The 19,354-nt window shown below is 38.4% G+C and overlaps 1 protein-coding gene across 2 annotated transcripts in view; it reads right to left on the bottom strand.

Annotated features, from left to right (window-relative positions):
* The window catches only part of MALT1 (MALT1 paracaspase), a 75,212-nt gene that overhangs the window by 32,987 nt on the left and 22,871 nt on the right, over positions 1 to 19,354 (bottom strand). Inside the window, exons 5-9 of one of the 2 annotated variants that reach the window (XM_074952408.1) lie at positions 12,212 to 12,390; positions 10,420 to 10,516; positions 9,598 to 9,630; positions 7,377 to 7,403; positions 3,380 to 3,412 (exon numbers count right to left, since the gene is read on the bottom strand). In XM_074952408.1, the coding sequence (XP_074808509.1) occupies positions 3,380 to 3,412; positions 7,377 to 7,403; positions 9,598 to 9,630; positions 10,420 to 10,516; positions 12,212 to 12,390 (369 nt within the window). The remainder of the gene's footprint in view (positions 1 to 3,379; positions 3,413 to 7,376; positions 7,404 to 9,597; positions 9,631 to 10,419; positions 10,517 to 12,211; positions 12,391 to 19,354) is intronic. The other variant, XM_074952407.1, reaches the window with a different exon arrangement.

Raw genomic sequence — 19,354 nt, 5'->3', positions numbered from 1 at the left:
TCACTTTAGATAAGCTATTACCAGCAGGAGAGTGGGGTGGGGGGAGAGAAAACCTTTTGTAGTGGTAAACACCCATTTTTTCATGGTTTGTATGTATAAGAACATCTTCTGTATTTTCCACAGTATGCATCCGATGAAGTGAGCTGTAGCTCACGAAAGCTTATGCTCAAATAAATTGGTTAGTCTCTAAGGTGCCACAAGTACTCCTTTTCTTTTTGTGAATAAAAGAAACAACCAAGGCTCCGTGGATACCTGTTCAAATGGCAGAAAAAATTACGCCATTTGCTTCCAAGTCTATTTACTGTTTGGGCTGTTCATAGTTTTCGAGTGAAAGAGAGAAACAGGTCATTTATAGGAAGTGCTATAACTAGCTAAGCTACAGTATAATGAAAGCCATTTTAGAGAGACACTTAAAAAATTACACACTTTCAAGGCTTCAATAACTACCTATTTAGATGTTTTGTACAATGTTGTGTTATTAACACTTGCCTATTTATGCTGACCACACTACATTTTTGGACTATTCTTACTTAACACTACAAATTAGGAGCCGTAAATTAACAAAACAATTTACATGCCATCAAGTCTAATTAAATTGCTTAAACATACACAAATTGAATTTCCATGTGCTATTCTCATGGTAAGAGATTGAAAGGTACTGGTCTATTATGCCAGTAGAGTTTATGAATATCTTGGATATGAACTCAATGCTTTTTCTAGAAAGGGTTTAGTGCAAGGATGTTTAAATAAATCCATGTAAAGAGCTTCTAGTTAAGGTCATGGAAGCACTAACTCTCAACTATGATTTTAAGGGAAGAGGAGGTTGTACCTGGAATTTGTGTATTAGTTGCTAGTAAACTGGCTACCAGAATTAGATCCTATTATACACAATTTAATATCTGAAATCACACCACGCTAAACTTTGGTAGCAAGCTTATTAACTCTAGCCAGCGATCATTCAAAACTGTTAATAAGAGAGATTGAATTGCATGATTCAACACATAACTTCTGCCCAGTATCTGACTGTGATACTTGTAACAGGGAAAACCACAAAATTTGTAATGAGGTACGGAGTTTCAACTTGTACTGGGTGTCAAGATGTACGAGATCCATTTTATTTCTACTGTGTGGATTCTTCTGTATAACACAACTGAATTGGCTCAGGCAAAAACAGCAATCAATTTCTCTCTGTAGTGACTTATTATGGCATGGACGCCTGTCATTATGCACACAGCTTGTATCTAGCTGTTTCAACAAAATGCTTTGACCTTTTATTGTTACAGTCTATGTTTATTCCCTTTCACAAGGAAGGTTCTTAGCCAAAGAATCAAATTCCAGTGGACGTTTTCAAGCTACCTCAAGGCCAAATCCCAAAAAATGGACAATGGAGTAAGAAATTCCCCTTGTCTAAAAGAAACTGAGCATCAAAGTTGTTGCTTAACTTAGACATTAGGAATTCTTTGACTATAACACACACGGCACCAAAGGTGCTATGATGTGTCTATGCCTGTAAGCTATGAGGTTCTTTTAATTGCCTATTTATAGACTATGATTTCTGAAAATCAAATGCTCAAATCAGGTTGAACATACAAAATATATGCCTATCTGCCATTCCGGACACCTAATAATCAATCAAAGATAGACTACTAAGGCAATCAGACTGTCAAAAATACATAACTTAGAATGTTTGCAATGAAGAGGTAATTTGGCCTTTTTTGGGGGGGGGGGGGGACAGGGAGGGGGGCTGATCAGAGATTTCTAGCCCAAATGCAACGAACCCACGCACAAAATAGAGTACTGAATAAGGCCAAGTGGTATGGTTATATTTCACAAGAAGGTCAAGCAAGAAAGATTTTACAAGAAGATGGAAGTTCAGATGTGCTAACAGGGTGGTTTCAAGTTAATAATAAATAAATAAAATAAATAAAAGACATGTCCCAGTTAGATAGGCCCCTTGTAATGTGTAGAGACCCCCTTTCACCTTCTCTCTCCCCATCACACTTATTTTTTTCTTTGAAGAACAATCTCTACTTACAAGATTAAAATCGCACAATAAAGTTAGGAAACATATTATACCTTTAGTAGGGTTGCCAGGCATCCAGTCGATGGTGTAGCGTGGGCCCCGGGCTAAGGCAGGCTCCATGTCTGCCCTAGCTCCTCACAGCTCCCAGAAGAGGCTGCAAGGTCCTTACAGCCCCTAGGCGCATGGGCAGGCAGGGAGGGAGGCTCTGCAGACTGCCCCTGCTCCAGTGCTGGCTCCGCAGCTCCCATTGGCCAGGAACCACGACCAATGGGAGCTACAGGGGTGGTGCCTATGGGCGCAAGAGGCCTGGAGCCCACACCCTGAACCTCCCTGGCCGTCCACTGTGCCTAAGGGCTGCAGGGGCCTGGAGCCCACACCGCCAATCCAGAGCCCTTACCCCCGCTGCATTCCAACCCCATGCCCCAGCCCCACCCCCTCTCCCACACCCCAAACCCCTCATACCTGGGGGCCCACCCCAGAGCCCGCACCACCAGCCGGAGCCCTCACCCCCCTCCCACACCCCAACCCCCTACCCCAGCTCAGTGAAAGTGAGTGAGGGTCCGGGAAGAGCGACTGACGGAGGGAGGGGGATGGAGCGAGCAGGGGTGGGGCCTTGGAGAAGGAGTAGGAGTGGGGTAGGGATGTTTGGTTTTGTGCAATTAGAAAGTTGGCAACCCTAATCTTTAGTAAAGTATGGCAAAACTCATCTAATAAGTGTATTGAAACACTTACCATGACACTCAAACCTTGTGTGTGTGCAGTCAGTGCACACATTTCCACCAGAAAGCATTTGTTGCAGCCAAGGTATTCGTGTACTGACTGAGGAACACCTATTATTACTGTGTTGTTTATTTTTATTTAATTAAAAAAACCTCCTTTCTTTCCACCTTAATCTGAAGGCATAGGTGATCATGTAACACAGAGGCAGGCATGAGGGAATACCAGAGAGATTCATACAGTGACCTATTTGGTGCTCATAAACAGATTTATAACTCAGGTGTCCTATACTAAGAAAAAATAGCGGAAGAAACAAAGGTTTTCACTTATCGGACAAATTACAACCACCTTGTGTGTGAAACAATTCTAATTCTACCATCTTAGATTGTCAAACCATTCAAATACTGCACCAACATACATGTTGAGACCACAGACAGAAGGAGCTAGAAATTATGAGAACCGAAAGGCAATTCTATACCAATTAATTTAAAATACTTAAAGTCTGCTAACCAAAGAACCAATAAGCTGCAGAGATTTTTATACCTCTTAATATAGCCATTAAGTATACTGCAGACATATTGCCCTAGCAATTTCTTGTTCAGAATATACATCATATCCATGACAAATAAAACTACTCACCAGAAGGCCTGTCAGCTGATTGCTCTTGAAGGTCTATTTAAAAGAGAGGAAAAACATGGATCAGTAGTTTCAAATGTAGTTGTGTACATTAGAGAAACAAGTTGTGCATTTGTTTAATTTAAGACAGCTCCCTATCTCAGCTAGTTCTTTTCTATAGCTTGGTGTGGTCTTTATTTCCTTTCTAACTTTGCAGCACAAGTTTTCACTCTTAATGCCTGGCAATATGAGTTATTTGCTGTTATCCTAATTTCCCATCCTCCAGCATATTTGCTCTAGTAGGATATGTATGGTGGGGGGATTTTATACCCTGAACCTGAGATGGCAAGGAAATGTGGATTTTGATCTTACAAACTACATGTTAGTATTTTCAATAAAATCTGAAATACTGTACAGTATAGCCTCTCTGATCAGATGTATTGCAGGGAATCAAACAGATCATGAGTTGGGTTATGTTCTATATTTAGCAAGGTTGAGAATTTTGCTTTGCTAGAAATTTGCTTTGCTAGAAGTTCTTTAATTTTTATTTCACCACTTGCAGTGGTATGGAAGAGCTAACAATGATATTCAGTGCTGAACAACAGGTGGGTGAAATGCCTACCCCTTTTGTTAACATGCATATATCATGACAACCCATCAATAGATTCTCTTGGAATGTAAATTAACTCTTGGCAAAAGTAAACCTGTCTTCTGTGTCCAGCACAGGAATTATATGGCCTTTATGATGTGACATTTTTGGGAACCCAGTGTCTGGGATAATTCCTAATGGAGTAATATTTGAATCACCAACACAAACAAATGTGTATCAAATTACATTATTTGATCTCTACTTTGATTGACACTATATCATCAAAACCATGCTTATGTTTGGCAGCCAGTCACCTTAACTCAATAAGACTTCATTCTAGCAGCAAAAAGAAAAGGAGTACTTGTGGCACCTTAGAGACTAACCAATTTATTTGAGCATAAGCTTTCGTGAGCTACAGCTCACTTCATTGGATGCATAAAGTGGAAAATGCAGTGAGGCTGTTTTATACACACAGACCATGAAAAAATGGGTGTTTATCATTTCAAAAGGTTTTTTCTCCCCTCACCCCACTCTCCTGCTGGTAATAGCTTATCTAAAGTGATTACTCTCCTTACAATGTGTATGATAATCAAGTTGGGCCACTTCCAGCACAAATCCAGGGTTTAACAAGAACACCTGAGGAACAGTGGGGGGGGGGGGGAGAGAGTATAGGAAAAAACAAGGGGAAATAGGTTACCTTGCATAATGACTTAACCACTCCCAGTCTCTATTCAAGCCTAAGTTAATTGTATCCAATTTGCAAATGAATTCCAATTCAACAGTCTCTCGCTGGAGTCTGGTTTTGAAGTTTTTCTGTTGTTAATTAATCGCAACTTTCATGTCTGTAATCGCATGACCAGAGAGATTGAAGTGTTCTCCGACTGGTTTATGAATGTTATAATTCTTGACATCTGATTTGTGTCCATTTATTCTTTTACGTAGAGACTGTCCAGTTTGACCAACGTACATGGCAGAGGGGCATTGCTTGCACATGATGGCATATATCACATTGGTGGATGTGCAGGTGAACGAGCCTCTGATAGTGTGGCTGATGTTATTAGGCCCTGTGATGGTGTCCCCTGAATAGATATGTGGGCACAGTTGGCAACGGGCTTTGTTACAAGGATAGGTTCCTGGGTTAGTGGTTCTGTTGTGTGGTATGTAGTTGCTGGTGAGTATTTGCTTCAGGTTGGGGGGCCGTCTGTAGGCAAGGACTGGCCTGTCTGCCAAGATTTGTGAGAGTGATGGGTCGTCCTTCAGGATAGGTTGTAGATCCTTGATAATGCGTTGGAGAGGTTATAGTTGGGGGCTGAAGTGACCACAACGCCACTAGCCATCACCTTCAGCCCCCAACTAAAACCTCTCCCCGCACTGTTCCTCAGACGTTCTTGTTAAACCCTGGATTTGTGCAGGAAATGGCCCACCTTGATTATCATACACATTGTAAGGAGAGTGATCACTTTAGATAAGCTATTACCAGCAGGAGAGTGGGGTGGGGGGAGAGAAAACCTTTTGAAGTGATAAACACCCATTTTTTCATGGTCTGTGTGTATAAAACATCCTCACTGCATTTTCCACTTTATGCATCCAATGAAGTGAGCTGTAGCTCATGAAAGCTTATGCTCAAATAAACTGGTTAGTCTCTAAGGTGCCACAAGTACTCCTTTTCTTTTTGCGAATACAGACTAACACGGCTGCTACTCTGAAACCTGTCATTCTAGCAGCAGATAATCTGCTAAAAACAGCATCACACTGAAACATCTCAAATACAAAGATCACATACAGGAAGCCAAAAAAACAAACAAACCGGATTTATTTTTTAATATTAAGTGGCTTGCTGTAGTTTTGCAACTATATAAACTGATTTGCTGGGTTATCTTCAAATTATCCTAATTTATTTTAGTGCCCTCAACATGACAGTTAACATTTTTAATAGATATATGTGTAACGCTGGCAAATCAGGTGCCAGTTTATGCCAAGGTCCCCATGTCTCACTTGGATACTAACAAACATATAGCCGGAATCAGTCTGGTTCACCTGTGTGTTAGTATTCATGAAATAGGTATTAGAGTTATAAAAATATGAATAGTGTTTAGGCTTCATTGAATTGTAAATTGCTGCATGCAATAATCTTACTTATAATATCATCTGTATCCCATATTGTAAGGTAATATTTGAGCATTTGCATGGTAAGCCTCTGTAACTATGTAAGTCATCAGACAGTAGAGAAATATTAACTAGAGTGAAAAACTAGTCTCCAATAGGACATGTTATTTCCCACCTGACAAAGAAGGTCCATCAACAGCATACGAACTATTGTGGAACATTAGAGGACAAAATACTTCGTTGATTGCTTCCCCAGCTCCCGGCCCTTTCCCCATGAAAAGGAGAGGTGCAAGTGAATTCCTTTCACCAGCTAAATTTGCAACTCGAATAAGAAGGGGGCCGGGGGAGGAGAATAAAAAAAGCCCTAACAAGGAGATACTGTATCTCTTTGCTGCTTGGACTCTAGGGGTGCAGGATTTCTAAACATAAGCATGACATCCCCAGCTGCTTAGCCCGGGTTAGCCCTAAGGGACATAATGTTTATTATAAAAGCTTCTATTACCTTTTGAAACTTAAGATAGGAACTCATTTGGGTATCTACATCTACCTGCTTTAAACTTGGAAATAATGCTCATTTCCTTTTCCCAGTTAATAAATCTTTAGATAGTTTATTATAGGATTGGCTACAAGTGTTATCTTTGGTGTTATATCTAAAGTGCAAATGACCTGGATAAGTGATTTGTCCTTTGGGACTGGGAGTAACCTAAATATTATTAAAAAGAAAAAGGAGTACTAGTGGCACCTTAGAGACTAACAAATTTATTTGAGCATAAGCTTTCATGAGCTACAGCTCGCTTCATCGGATGCTGTAGCTCACGAAAGCTTATGCTCAAATAAATGTGTTAGTCTCTAAGGTGCCACAAGTACTCCTTTTCTTTTTGCGAATACAGACTAACATGGCTGCTACTCTGAAATCTAAATATTATTGTGATATTTGATGTAAGGGATCATCTATCACAAAGATAAGCTTACCTAGGTGGCAAGATAGATCAGAGTCCACAAGAGGACTGTCTGTGACGCCATGTTAAGTCTGTTATCATGCTTGAGGAGTTTATATTTGATAATGGATTGCCAAAATTTAAGTATAGAACTCACAACCAATTTGGGGTTTGTGCCCTGCTTCTTATCAGTCTGCCCAGAGATTGGTACTCATGCTCTTGAGTGACTGCAGGACAGCTTGACAGTGTGACTGAATCAAAACCCCAGTCTAATACACCTGGACTATGCAAATATAACTAAAATTTTGCAGTGCTGATCTATTCAGTTTTTAATATACATTTCAAATCTGAAATTAAAGCTATTTATTTCAAAGCATGTGCTACTTACCAGGCTTTCCAAGACTACTAAACTCTTCTGTAGAGAAATACATAAAAATAATGAAATTACAGTTTTGACAAACAAGAAGGAAAATAAACATTGGTCATAAAAATGATCAACTATTGTATTCTGTATTTAACAGAAGCTGAAGGCTAGAAAATCAAGCTCTAAAACCTGGACAAATTATTTAAAAAAAAATCTGACATTCAAGCAGCTTTAATGACAAGTGAGAAAACAGACGGAATCACACATTTGAAGATATTTGTTTTTATGAACATTCTAAAATGGCAACATACTAAACAAGAATGTATTTATTTAAAAAAGATAAATTAAAACATTTCTGGGATGATTTTCAGAAATGTCAAACATTCACAGGACTCTCTGATTTTTCATTTCAGGGATTTCAGTGGGAGCTAAGGGAAAATTTATTTCAAGTGCCCGGAGACAGAGAAATCTAGACAGTCTTCTAGACTCACACCAAAGCAGAGGGCCCCCACAAGACCAATCTGACGTTGAAGGTATTCTGCGTAAAGGGCTCAATACTGCAAGGTACTTAGCACCTACATGTTCCATTTACTTTTGGCACTTGGCCCCTCACATAGGCAGAACTAGTTCATAGGGCCTCATCCAAACTCTGTATATTGGTGAAAAAATGCTTCATAATAGCTTAACATTGCACTCTTCCCTGTTTCTTCCAATGTACCTGTTAATATTAGGGCTGTCAAACGATTTAAAAAAAAATAGTCACAATTAATTGCAGTTAAACAATAATAGCATACTAATTTAAATTCAGCATGGAAGTATGTCCTCTGGAATGGCGGTCAAAGCATTAAGGGGCATAAAAATGTTTCACATACCTAGCACGTAAATACCTTGCAACACCAGCTACAAAAGTGCCGTGTGAATGGCTGTTCTCACTTTCAGGTGACATTGTAAAGAAGAAACGGGCAGCATTATCTCCCATAAATGTAAACAAACTTGTTTGTCTTAGCAATTGGCTGAACAAGAAGTAGGACTGAGTGGACTTGGAGCCTCTAAAGTTTTACATTTTTTGTTTTTGAGTGCAGTTATGTAAAAAAAAAAAAATCTACAATTGTAAGTTGCATGTTCACAATAAAGAGACTGCACTACACTATTTGTATGAGGTGGATTTAAAAATACTATTTCATTTGTTTATCTTTTTTTTACAGAGCAAATATTTGTAATAAAAAATAATATAAAGTGAGCACTATACACTTGGTATTCTTTGTTGTAATTGAAATCAATATACTTGAAAATGTAAGAAAACATCCAAAAATATTTATAATACATTTAAATTGGTATTCTGTTATTAACAGTGTGATTATAACTGTGATTGTGACTTTTTTTTAAATCTAATTAATTTGTTGAGCAGTAATTGCTTGAGTTAACTGTGATTAACTGACAGCCTTACTTACTACATATGCATATTTTAAAAATTATGCTATGCCTGGTTTGATTGGAAAAGGTTAAATAAAGTCTCCCTAAAATCTCTAAGTAAATTTCCTTTTGTACAGAAGCATACCGTAAATAATGTATAGTTTAAGTAGTCAAGGTATGATATGGACATTAAGGGCCTGATCCTTGGCTCTCAGTACATCCCCTCTGTACCATGAAGCAATGCAAAGAGGAAGTAAAGCTGCCCTAATAGAACAGCTGGAGAAACCCCTTGTGTAGGCATAAAGCTGGTGTAGAACTGGCAGAACCATCCCAATGCCACCCCCAACACAGAGGACACACTCCAGCAGTCTCTGCTTGCACAGGCCATTGCCAGCCAACATAAGTTATGAGAGTACTGCCGCTGCTCTAACTTACACTAGGTCTGAATCAGCAGCCACTGGTGCCTAGGGAGCTGCGCTTTTCCCAAGGATGTTACCCCTGTGCCTAGCTGAAGACATCCAGCACCCTCATGTTTCATAAGAATCTGGTAAATTTTTCAAGCTTTGCACATGGCGATAGTGCAGAACCAAAATATTTTTGATGCACAGATGAAGAAAGTAGCTCATAATTTTGTTTAAAATGATAGAACCAGATGCAAAGGAGAAATGGGAAGCACATACATAAGTATCAAATTATGTTGCAAATCAATATGCTAGAGCACATTAAAGCCTTCAACTTCACACGCTATTGTAGTGATAGATCCAGCAATCTCCATAATTCCTAGCATTCAGGATTATTTTTAAAGCCACCCACAACCAAAGATTTACTTTACCTTCCGTGCATTCCACTTCCATAGCTTTTCTTCCTTGTATTTTAAGAGAAAAATCTGAGTATAATTCATGCTCTCAATTAGTATACTACCAGAAGATGACAGCAGTTACTGCCAAACTGTACTGCTAAATATGGATAAATATTCATATTTTAAACAGCTCCATCTCTTGGTATTAGCACTGAAAAAATTTGGTTGCCACAGTTGAGGTGTATACAATATTAGAGTGAAAATACAAAATGAATAGTTATCATAAGTCTAAATTCATATTTACAATTCCAGTGCCTATAAAGACTAGTCTATAAATTATTAGAATATATTTTTCCCCCTCTCTAGGTTCCTTTTGTAGATGTACACATACACACACACACACACAAACTGGATTATACATTTATTTGCCCTCACTGTGGGTAATTTCACTTGGTGCTATTTGTGCTTATGAAGGAAGTGAGCAACTGTAACTCAGTCACCACCACCACCAAAATTCTACAGGTGAAATCTCAATAGTCAGAACGGTCATTCTCTTGTCAAAGCACTGGCCCTATCTTTTGTTCACAAACCAGATGAACTGAATGACTTTTCACTATATACTAGCATGTTCAGAAACTTGATAAATTGCACAGAGATACTAGTAGAGGATCTTTAAGCACTTTAAAAATGTTAAGTTTCTAAAAATCCCTGTGTGCTGGACAAACTGGAGTTACAGAAAGATTAAGTGACTTGTCCATGGCCATGCAATGGGAGCTTCAAATAGGAATTCTAATGCCAAGTCATCAGGGTTTATTTACCAGCTTTTATTATGTGTCAAATGAACAGAACCATTACCTATCATGACTTCTATCTTCTTGCTTTCTTGATTGTCTTGGTCATTAAACACATGACACCAATAGGTCCCCTGATGTTCCATGTCCACATAAGACACCTATATAAAGCATCAGAACCACACATCTCAAAATATATAGAATGCATTTTCAGTTAAACCAATAAAAAGGAAAAATTCATAAAAATTAAGACTAAGCATTCTTCACAAGATTTCAAATACAAAAGCCCTGATCCTGCAGCATAGGGATCTGTCTGCATGAAGCTTGTTGCAGGATTGGAGACAAAGAGCTGTACCACAAATCAGGGCTGTTGATTAACCGCAGTTAACTCACGCAATTAACTCAAAAAAATTAATCGTGATTAAAAAACTTAATTGCGATTAATCACCATTTTAATCGCATTGTTAAACAATAGAATACCAATTGAAATTTATTAAATATTTTGGATGTTTTTCTACGTTTTCATATATATTGTATTCTGTGTTGTAATTGAAATCAAAGTGTATATTATTTTTTATTACAAATATTTGCACTGTAAAATGATAAACAAAAGAAATAGTATTTTTCAATTCACCTCATACAACTACTGTAGTGCATGCTCTGTCGTGAAAGTGCAATTTACAAATGTAGATTTTTTTTTTTGGTTACATAACTGCACTCAAAAACAAAACAATGTAAAACTTCAAAGCCTACAAAGTCCACTCAGTCCTAATTCTTGTTCAGTCAATCGCTAAGACAAACAAAAAGAAAAGGAGTACTAGTGGCACCTTAGAGACTAACCAATTTATTTGAGCATAAGCTTTCGTGAGCTACAGCTCACTTCATCGGATGCATTCAGTGGAAAATACAGTGAGGAGATTTATATAAACACAGAACATGAAAAAATGGGTGTTACCAGCAGGAGAGCGGGGTGGGGGGGGAACCTTTTGTAGTGATAATCAAGGTGGGCCATTGCCAGCAGTTAACAGGAACATCTAAGTGAACAAGAAGTAGGACTGAGTGGACTTGCAGGGTCTAAAATGTTACACTGTTTTCTTTTTGAATGCAGTTATTTTTTGTACACAATTATACATTCGTAAATTCAACTTTCATGATAAAGAGATTGCACTACAGTACTTGTATTAGGTAAATTGAAAAATGCTGTTTCTTTTGTTTTTACAGTGCAAATATTTGTAATAAAAAATAAACAAAGTGAGCACTGTACACTTTGTATTCTGTGTTGTAATTGAAATCAATATATTTGAAAATCTAGAAAACATCCACAAATATTTAAATAAATGGTATTCTATTATTGTTTAATCACATGATTAATTTGTTTAATCGCTTGACAACCCTACTACAAATTTATCTTGCTGATTTGAGATTAATTAAGCATGGACTATTACAGCTCAGGTGAGTTGAGAAAAATATTTGCCACATACAACATTCTCAGGTATGGCATAGAGAAAAGGTGCTGCAAACATTTAGTCCAAAATATAATCAATAAATGCATCCTACATCTCTTTGTAGCCTTCTGTTAAATTAAAGCCACTCTAGCCTGGGATACAAAAGTATCTTCCATGGCCTCCAACCAATTAATACCACCAGAGACACGGTTCCCCTAATTAAACTTATTTTAGAACTCTGCTCTCCAAAGGGACTCAAAACTACTATGGAAATACCAGCAATGGGACACCAGAAAACTGAAAGTGTTCTTTATGCTATCTCATGGCTAAATGATTCTTATAATTTAAAGTCTCTGAGGCAAATAACTAAGATAAAAGTGGTTAAATTAGTTTAACCCCTCAATAACTTACCTTATATACCTTTCTGTTCCCATTTGTCAACAGAAGTCCATTTCTGAACCACTGGTAATGAGGAACTGGGTTTCCAACAGCACCACACTCTAGAACCAATGTGTCCCCTACCATCAGGTTTTGTGATTGGGGCTGAATGCAGATATGTATCTTGTTTTCAGGCAAACCAACCAAGCTTCCTTAAATTTAAAAAAAACAAGAAAGAAAGAAAACACACATACAAAAAGAATTCACTGAGAAGCAAGCCCAAGCTTTTTTACTGCTCTGTCTTAAATAGGGGAGAGTCTGAGACAAAGAGAGGTAGAGAATGATTAGTTTGCCTTTTATTTTCTTCAATTTCACCGTATAAGGAGGTACCTCTCCTAGTCTCTAGACTGTGACAAACTATTATTATTAATAATGTTTATTACAGTAGTGCCTAAGAACCTTAAAAAAAACAGTAAAAACAAACCATTAGCCTTTTCCATACAAATCAGATCATCAACAACCAGACTTGCCCCAGCTCCGCTCCCACATCATCCTAACCACCTACAACAAAAATACTGCACACACAGACCCCGAACCTCAGCCTGTTCCAGACTTCTGCTCAAACAGAAGGGCTCTGCAGCATGCCCTAAACAGCAGCAAATTCAGACGATTTTGGAATGGAGAAAGGAGGAAGAGCAAATTAGGGACCCTCACAACTGAGAGCAGCTGCCTCTCTAATAAAACCAAGGACTCTAATATCTCTGTGGATCACAACTACAGTAGTATGGCATGGGAAGAGTGCCTCTTTCAGGTATGGAGGACTCAAGATATTTAGGGCTTGGCAAGTCAAAACCAAAACTTGGACATCCACCCAAAACTCAAAGGCAGTCAGTGCGGGTTCCAGAACACCAATATCATGTGCTCACAGCAAGATAAAGCACTGAACCACTGTATTCTGTTTCATCTTCTGTTTCCAAATAGATTTAAAGTGTAATACACGTACGCTGCAGTAATCTAATCTAAGTGACGGGGTGGGGATAACAATAATAAAAGCTGCACCCTACTGAAGGGGACACCATTTCTAGATCAGACCAAGATGAAAAGCCATCCTGGACACTACTCCGGTAAGATTGTGTAACAGTAGATAGGGGTTTAATGAGACTTAACCTTTCAATCCTTCAGGCAACTTGAAAATCTTTCTGGCCAACTATATTATATCCCACATATATTACTTCATCCTCAGCTGAAATGAGATCCCCTCATTTTCAACAATGAGTAAACATGGAAGGCATATTTGAAAACATTCCCTCTTTGAAAAGACATGGTTCAAAAAATTAATTCCTCTTCCCATTCATGTTTTACATTCCTAAATTTAGTCACCAATAAGATAGTAAAGCCAGTTTTAATACCTCGCTGTTCATCACACACAGGGTCAAATGCAACAAGCCTTTCATGAATAAAATTCCACTGATTTTAGTGAGAGTTTTGCACAAAGGACTCGAAAGACTGAGCCATTACACTACAGTATGTTTACCGCTATTCTGTCTACATAGCACCAATGAAGACTGTTACCAGTCTATACACTATCCAATTTAAACCAATGTTTTAAAAAATGACTTGTGATTTTGGGTCCCTTTATATTTGGTTGACAGGGTCTGATTTCCACAAAGTGCCAAGCCCCCACCCTCTGAAAACCAGGCCTCTTTAAGGATTTAAAGTTGTAAGCATCCAAAAATTGAGGCACCCAAAAATTACTAGTCAGTTTTTAAAATCTTGGCCCTTAGTGATTACACATTTTCCAGCTTCACTGTATTTCCCGTCTCACTCACTTTTTGATGTACCCCTCATCTAAACAACAGTAGGCAAAATTACAATATCACTACACAAACTGGTTAGCGACATTGCCAGAAAAATGAACGTGTTGGAACAATCCTCAACACCATAAGACCAATCGCCTTTGCCAGCAAAGATTAAGACTGACATAAGCAAAAAGCAATAAAATCATTATCTCACAATCCAGATGGGAAAAGAGGGGTAACATAACAGAGTTAATTTAATACAACTGTGATCATGATCTTCATACTGGAAAATGGTTGATATATATTTGTCAGTTATCAATTCCTACATAAGTGAGGCAGGAAAGTATTATTTTGGCTCCATATGTAACAAAATTGATTCATTCAATTTATGGGCCAGATTCTCACTTGGTGTATCACCACCGAAGTCAATAAAGCTGCACCACTTTACACCAGCTGAGGATCTGGTCCATTATTCATAGCAGTCCAAACTGAACTCTCTCTTTCTGTGTTAATACATACAGCGAATAGACAGAAAAGTTAACATTGCAAACAATAGATAATCACTCTTTCCTCTAGGGACCAGCATGCACTGCTGGAGGATTGGAAAACCAATCCTCCTTTTATCCAGATTTTTCTTTGCAATTCATATTGGAAATAATACTGTTAAGGACCTGATTTTGAGTACTTTCTGCAAGCTTCTCAGCACCCTTAGCTCCTGTTGAAGTCATTAGGAGGTTTAAGGGACTTAGTACACTGTAGATGCAGCTCTGCATCTCCCACAATTGGGATCAGTAGTATATGTTACCAACATATAACTTTCTGTATGCGTTTATGTATATATTTTATCAACTGCAGCTATACCTGTTAAAGGATTCTTAGAGTGAGATTTAGGTAGAAGATTTCACTGAGGACATGCTCAGCATCTAAAAAGAAGTGTACCACCACTGAAATGTCTCCCATAAGTTCTGTTTACCTGAACACATAACACTATATTTAATAGCATTAGTTGACAACTCCCAACAATGTTATAAGCCCCAGTACCACTTTGTGATCTCTTATAGGACATTAATTCAACTACGGAATAGTCAAGGCTGAATGCTCTTCTGTAGGAAGCTCCTCCAGTGTTACGAATTGAATGATCATGATGTACTGCCACCACAGCATGCAGGGATCAGCATCTTAACTCTGAAAATTTGGCAGCTGCTGTTACTGAAGCAGAACTACAACTGTTTGCCACAGAAACCAGCTGCAGTTCAGATTCTGACCCTTTTTGGTGCCCCCAAAGTATATTTTCAGTGCAGTGGAGTATATTATGCTTTAAGGATATGCTACTGTTGGCTTTATTTGCTGGTTTTGACTTTCAATGAAACAAGAGTAAGCATTACCAACATAAAATATTTTGATTACAGGTAAACCAAACATAGGATTTTGTTTTTGCCGGTTAAAAACAAAAAACCCCAATCCAGGACACAACTTGCCTGCTTGCCTACATTGTTGTGGTTCAGATAAAATTAAATCCAGATTCAAACAACTCTGGGTTTATTTTTACAAGACCCCAAAACCTAGCTGACATGGTTTTGTAAAACCAAAACCGAGTCTTCCTGTTTCATCTTCAATACTTATTTGATATATTTATATATTAGATGCTTCTTAGCACAAAGCTATTATCTGAAAGACATTTAAAACTGGAGAGAGGGATTTAAAAATTAAATGGTTAACAGTGTGGCTATCCGAGAAATGCATTCTGTAGATTTCAGGATTAGTGGTTTAAATATAAAGCAATGGAAGTTACACTTTTGGACTATTTACTTATACCCCCTTCACTCTCTCAATGTAGGCTTGCCATTCAAGTTACAGGGAGCTCTGCACACATGCAACAAAAATCAACCCAACAGTTGGTACGCTACAAGGTAATCATTTTACCACTTCACCAGAATTGCCAGATTACACTAACATCAGCTTTTAATGAAAACTAAATGCCTTAGTGTCTCATAAAAATGTGCAGCAACCCTTTTCTAGTTGTTTAATTAAGGTGTACAAGCATATACACACCAAAGTTAACCGGAAGAGAGCACACTCAAGGCCCTCTGTGTATCAGTCATGTATCCACACTGGAATTACAGAGGGAGCCCACTTCCTTTACACCAGATAACAAAATTCAAAGTGGTCCACAACTCCTGCAGAGGGACCCAATACACAGCAGTAGCTACTAAGAATGGTGATTGTGAAGAGTTCCATGGCAGCCCCTGACCTGCCTGCAGGGATGTGCATGCATGAACTAAATTCCTCTTACCACCAGTTTATGTTGCTGCAGATGGCTGGAAGTGAACATTTTAGGGGGTTACAGTGAAACTGCAATATTGTCACCAAGTTTAGCGTGTCAATATTTGTTTAATTCAAATAGTCAAGTTTGACAGTGAATCTATTAACAACAACAGAATTAATGGGCTCTTCTAAAGTACTAGAAGTGCTTTATAAACACCACTCACCTCTTTGTTCTAACTCCTAGATAAAGTTTCTTCCTAAACAAAACTGTGTTCACAAATATATTAATATAGAAGTTGATAAAATATTGAGATTAAATACATTTCTACTGTATATACAGAAGCAACTTCACTGTGAGGAATTTAAATATGCATGGGATGTCTGGTAAAATTAAAAAAAAACAACAACAAAAAAACCCACGGTAGCAAGTGCAGACTTTCCCAGAAAGAATACATCATGAAGCTTGTGTGGTCACTCATGTCATGCTGATAATAGCTCATCTAAATTAATTAGCCTCTTACAGTTTGTATGGCAGATTCCACCTTCTCTGTATGTGTATATATTTTCTTACTACATGTTCCTTTCAATGCATCCAATGAAGTGGGATGTAGCCCACGAAAGCTTATGCTCTAATAAATTTGTTAGTCTCTAAGGTGCCACAAGTACTCCCGGAATACAGACTAACACAGCTGCTACTCTGAAACCTGTCATGTCAATGTGTTTAGATTAAAGGTCCAAAATATGCAGACACATGTTGGCATCTAACCTGACAATCACTTGTGGATTAAGAGCTCATAACAATATGTATTGTATGCATTGACTCCCTTTGTCCCCTTCTACAATGTCCGAGCAACACAGCGTGTATAGCAAGCTGTATTTCAGAGATCCTACAACATATATGCTCAAGTGAGAGATAAGAGAGTTAAAGACTAACTAGAAGCTTCAACTAATTTTCACATTTTTGGAGGAATTAAGTCAGAACCTCCAATTTCCTTCCTTAACGTGATCTGCAAAGGAAAACAAAAATTGCCCTCTTTGAATAGCAGTTGAGTACTCCATTGAAATCTCTTATGGGCATCCCAGAAAAAAGATTGAAAGAAAGGCCCAAGTCCTAGTATTCTGCATTAGAAAGTCAGATCTCATCTACTCTGATTTTCCAGAAAGCTGATTAATAACTAGAGTGCAAACAAAATTATGGCTTCCTGGGTGCAAAGGAGGTAGCGCTGGCTGAAAATTTACTGACAGAACTGTTTTCCATCAGAAAGTATCAATTTGACAAAATTGAAACATTTCTGGGAACTGTGAAGTCTCACTTTGGTGGAGAGGAGTCTAACGAGCCTAGTTCAGCCTTAACAAGGCATCCTGTAAGGCTTCCCCTGCATGGATTGGGTGGGTGTGGGGGGAAGAGCTTAAAAAGGGAAAACCTGCTGCAAGAAGGCTGCTATACCTCAGAGATTGCTGACCACAGACAGAAATCAGCCAAGAGAGATACTTGCAGGCCTTAGCCACCCCGAAACTGTGTGGACCAGCTGATAAACCAGATGCCCCAAGAGGAGGTACTGGAGGTAGACCAGCTGATAAGCCAAGCCCCAAAGGGCTGACCCCAGAAAGACTACCTGACTAGAGACAGGCAAGCTTTGCCTTTCTTTTCCTGTGATTTTTCTTTCTTACGCAAGGGAAAGAGAGAGAAATGGACCTTTCTTTTGTTTGGAGAACGCCTCATGTGGTACAAACAGGGGGAGAGCATCATAAATAACTTGGGTTGGGATCTGGTCTGGACTCAGGGAATCCCCAACCTCCACAGAAATGTATTAACTTCCTGTGAAAATTTTGATGAAATTATCAAAACATTTTCTTTTGACTTACTCTTCTGAGATAATATAAACAAAAGATCAACAGGTTTCCTTTTCATAAAGTGCAAATGAAATATTTTTGTAATATTTAATTCCATAATAATTTCAAATATTGACTTTGTCCTGATTCGGGACAAAACCAAAGTTTAAAAATCTCAGAATTTCCTGCAGGACAGAAACTCTGAAAGGAGGTGAAACTCGAACAATTGTGATGGGAAGGAATTTTTAGGCAAATTGTTTTTATTAACTCCTCAGATGCCTGACAAACAATCAGTTTAGAAAGCTCCCCCTTGTGCTCTTAGAACTCCAGTAAAAAGAGAAGGTAGGACTGGCTATTCTTGAAACACGATTAAACAAAAAACAAAAAAGCATTTTACCCCTGTAAAAGCCATATAGACCTTCAGGCTTTCTTTATATATGCCAAAAGGAAATAAAACACAAAGTAGGGTTTCTCTTTTTCAGATTACCTTTGAAGACCAGAGCGACTATCACTGAGGGTTCTCCATTACACAGGTTGTGAGCAACCCCGACATGGACCCTCACAGCCAGTCTCCCCTTTGCATAGGGGAAAAAAAAAACCCAAAACCATCCATAACATTCAGGACCATTGTCAAGGGACTCTCAATGGCTGTGGAGGAGGACTGGTTTCCCCTTAGTCTGCACATTCTATTACTTTTTATGATCTCCCCATGCAAAGCTCACTGTTGGGGAAGGAAATGAGCTACTGTAAAGGCTGGCAGGCTTAACATCCAACTTTCAACACTGGTCAACTTAAAATTTGCTAAGCCTATTGCTAGTGTTATTGAACTGCAGAAACACACTATTACTAGTGTTATTGAACTGCAGAAACATACACCTATGTGAGGAAGTCACACTGAAAATTTAGTACTTTATATCAGCTTGCAGTGGTTTGTTGTTTCAGACACTTTGATTGCAGAGTTCTGTCACCTCTTGACCTAACAGACATCTGTACGTTTCCAAGTTCTTTGGCTTGGTACAGATTTAAACTATGTCTCCCCGTGTGTGGATGATGGGAGGCAAAACAGTTGTACCACACATGCTTCAAATTCTAGAGTCATAACCAGCATTCATTTGCTGCAATTCTGCAGCTTCAGAAATTATCATTTATCCAATGTCCCACAAAATCCAAGTCAAACTGCTTCTCTAACTAGTCAAAGAATTAGTAAGGGTTAGCATCAGTTGTAAACAGAGGGGTTCAAAGCCTCCTTCCTGGGTGTTTATGTCCTGACTGCTCAACA

This window comes from Natator depressus, chromosome 5, assembly GCF_965152275.1.
Source record: "Natator depressus isolate rNatDep1 chromosome 5, rNatDep2.hap1, whole genome shotgun sequence".
NCBI lineage: Eukaryota > Metazoa > Chordata > Testudines > Cheloniidae > Natator > Natator depressus.
This window is presented reverse-complemented; position numbering and strand designations above follow the sequence as displayed.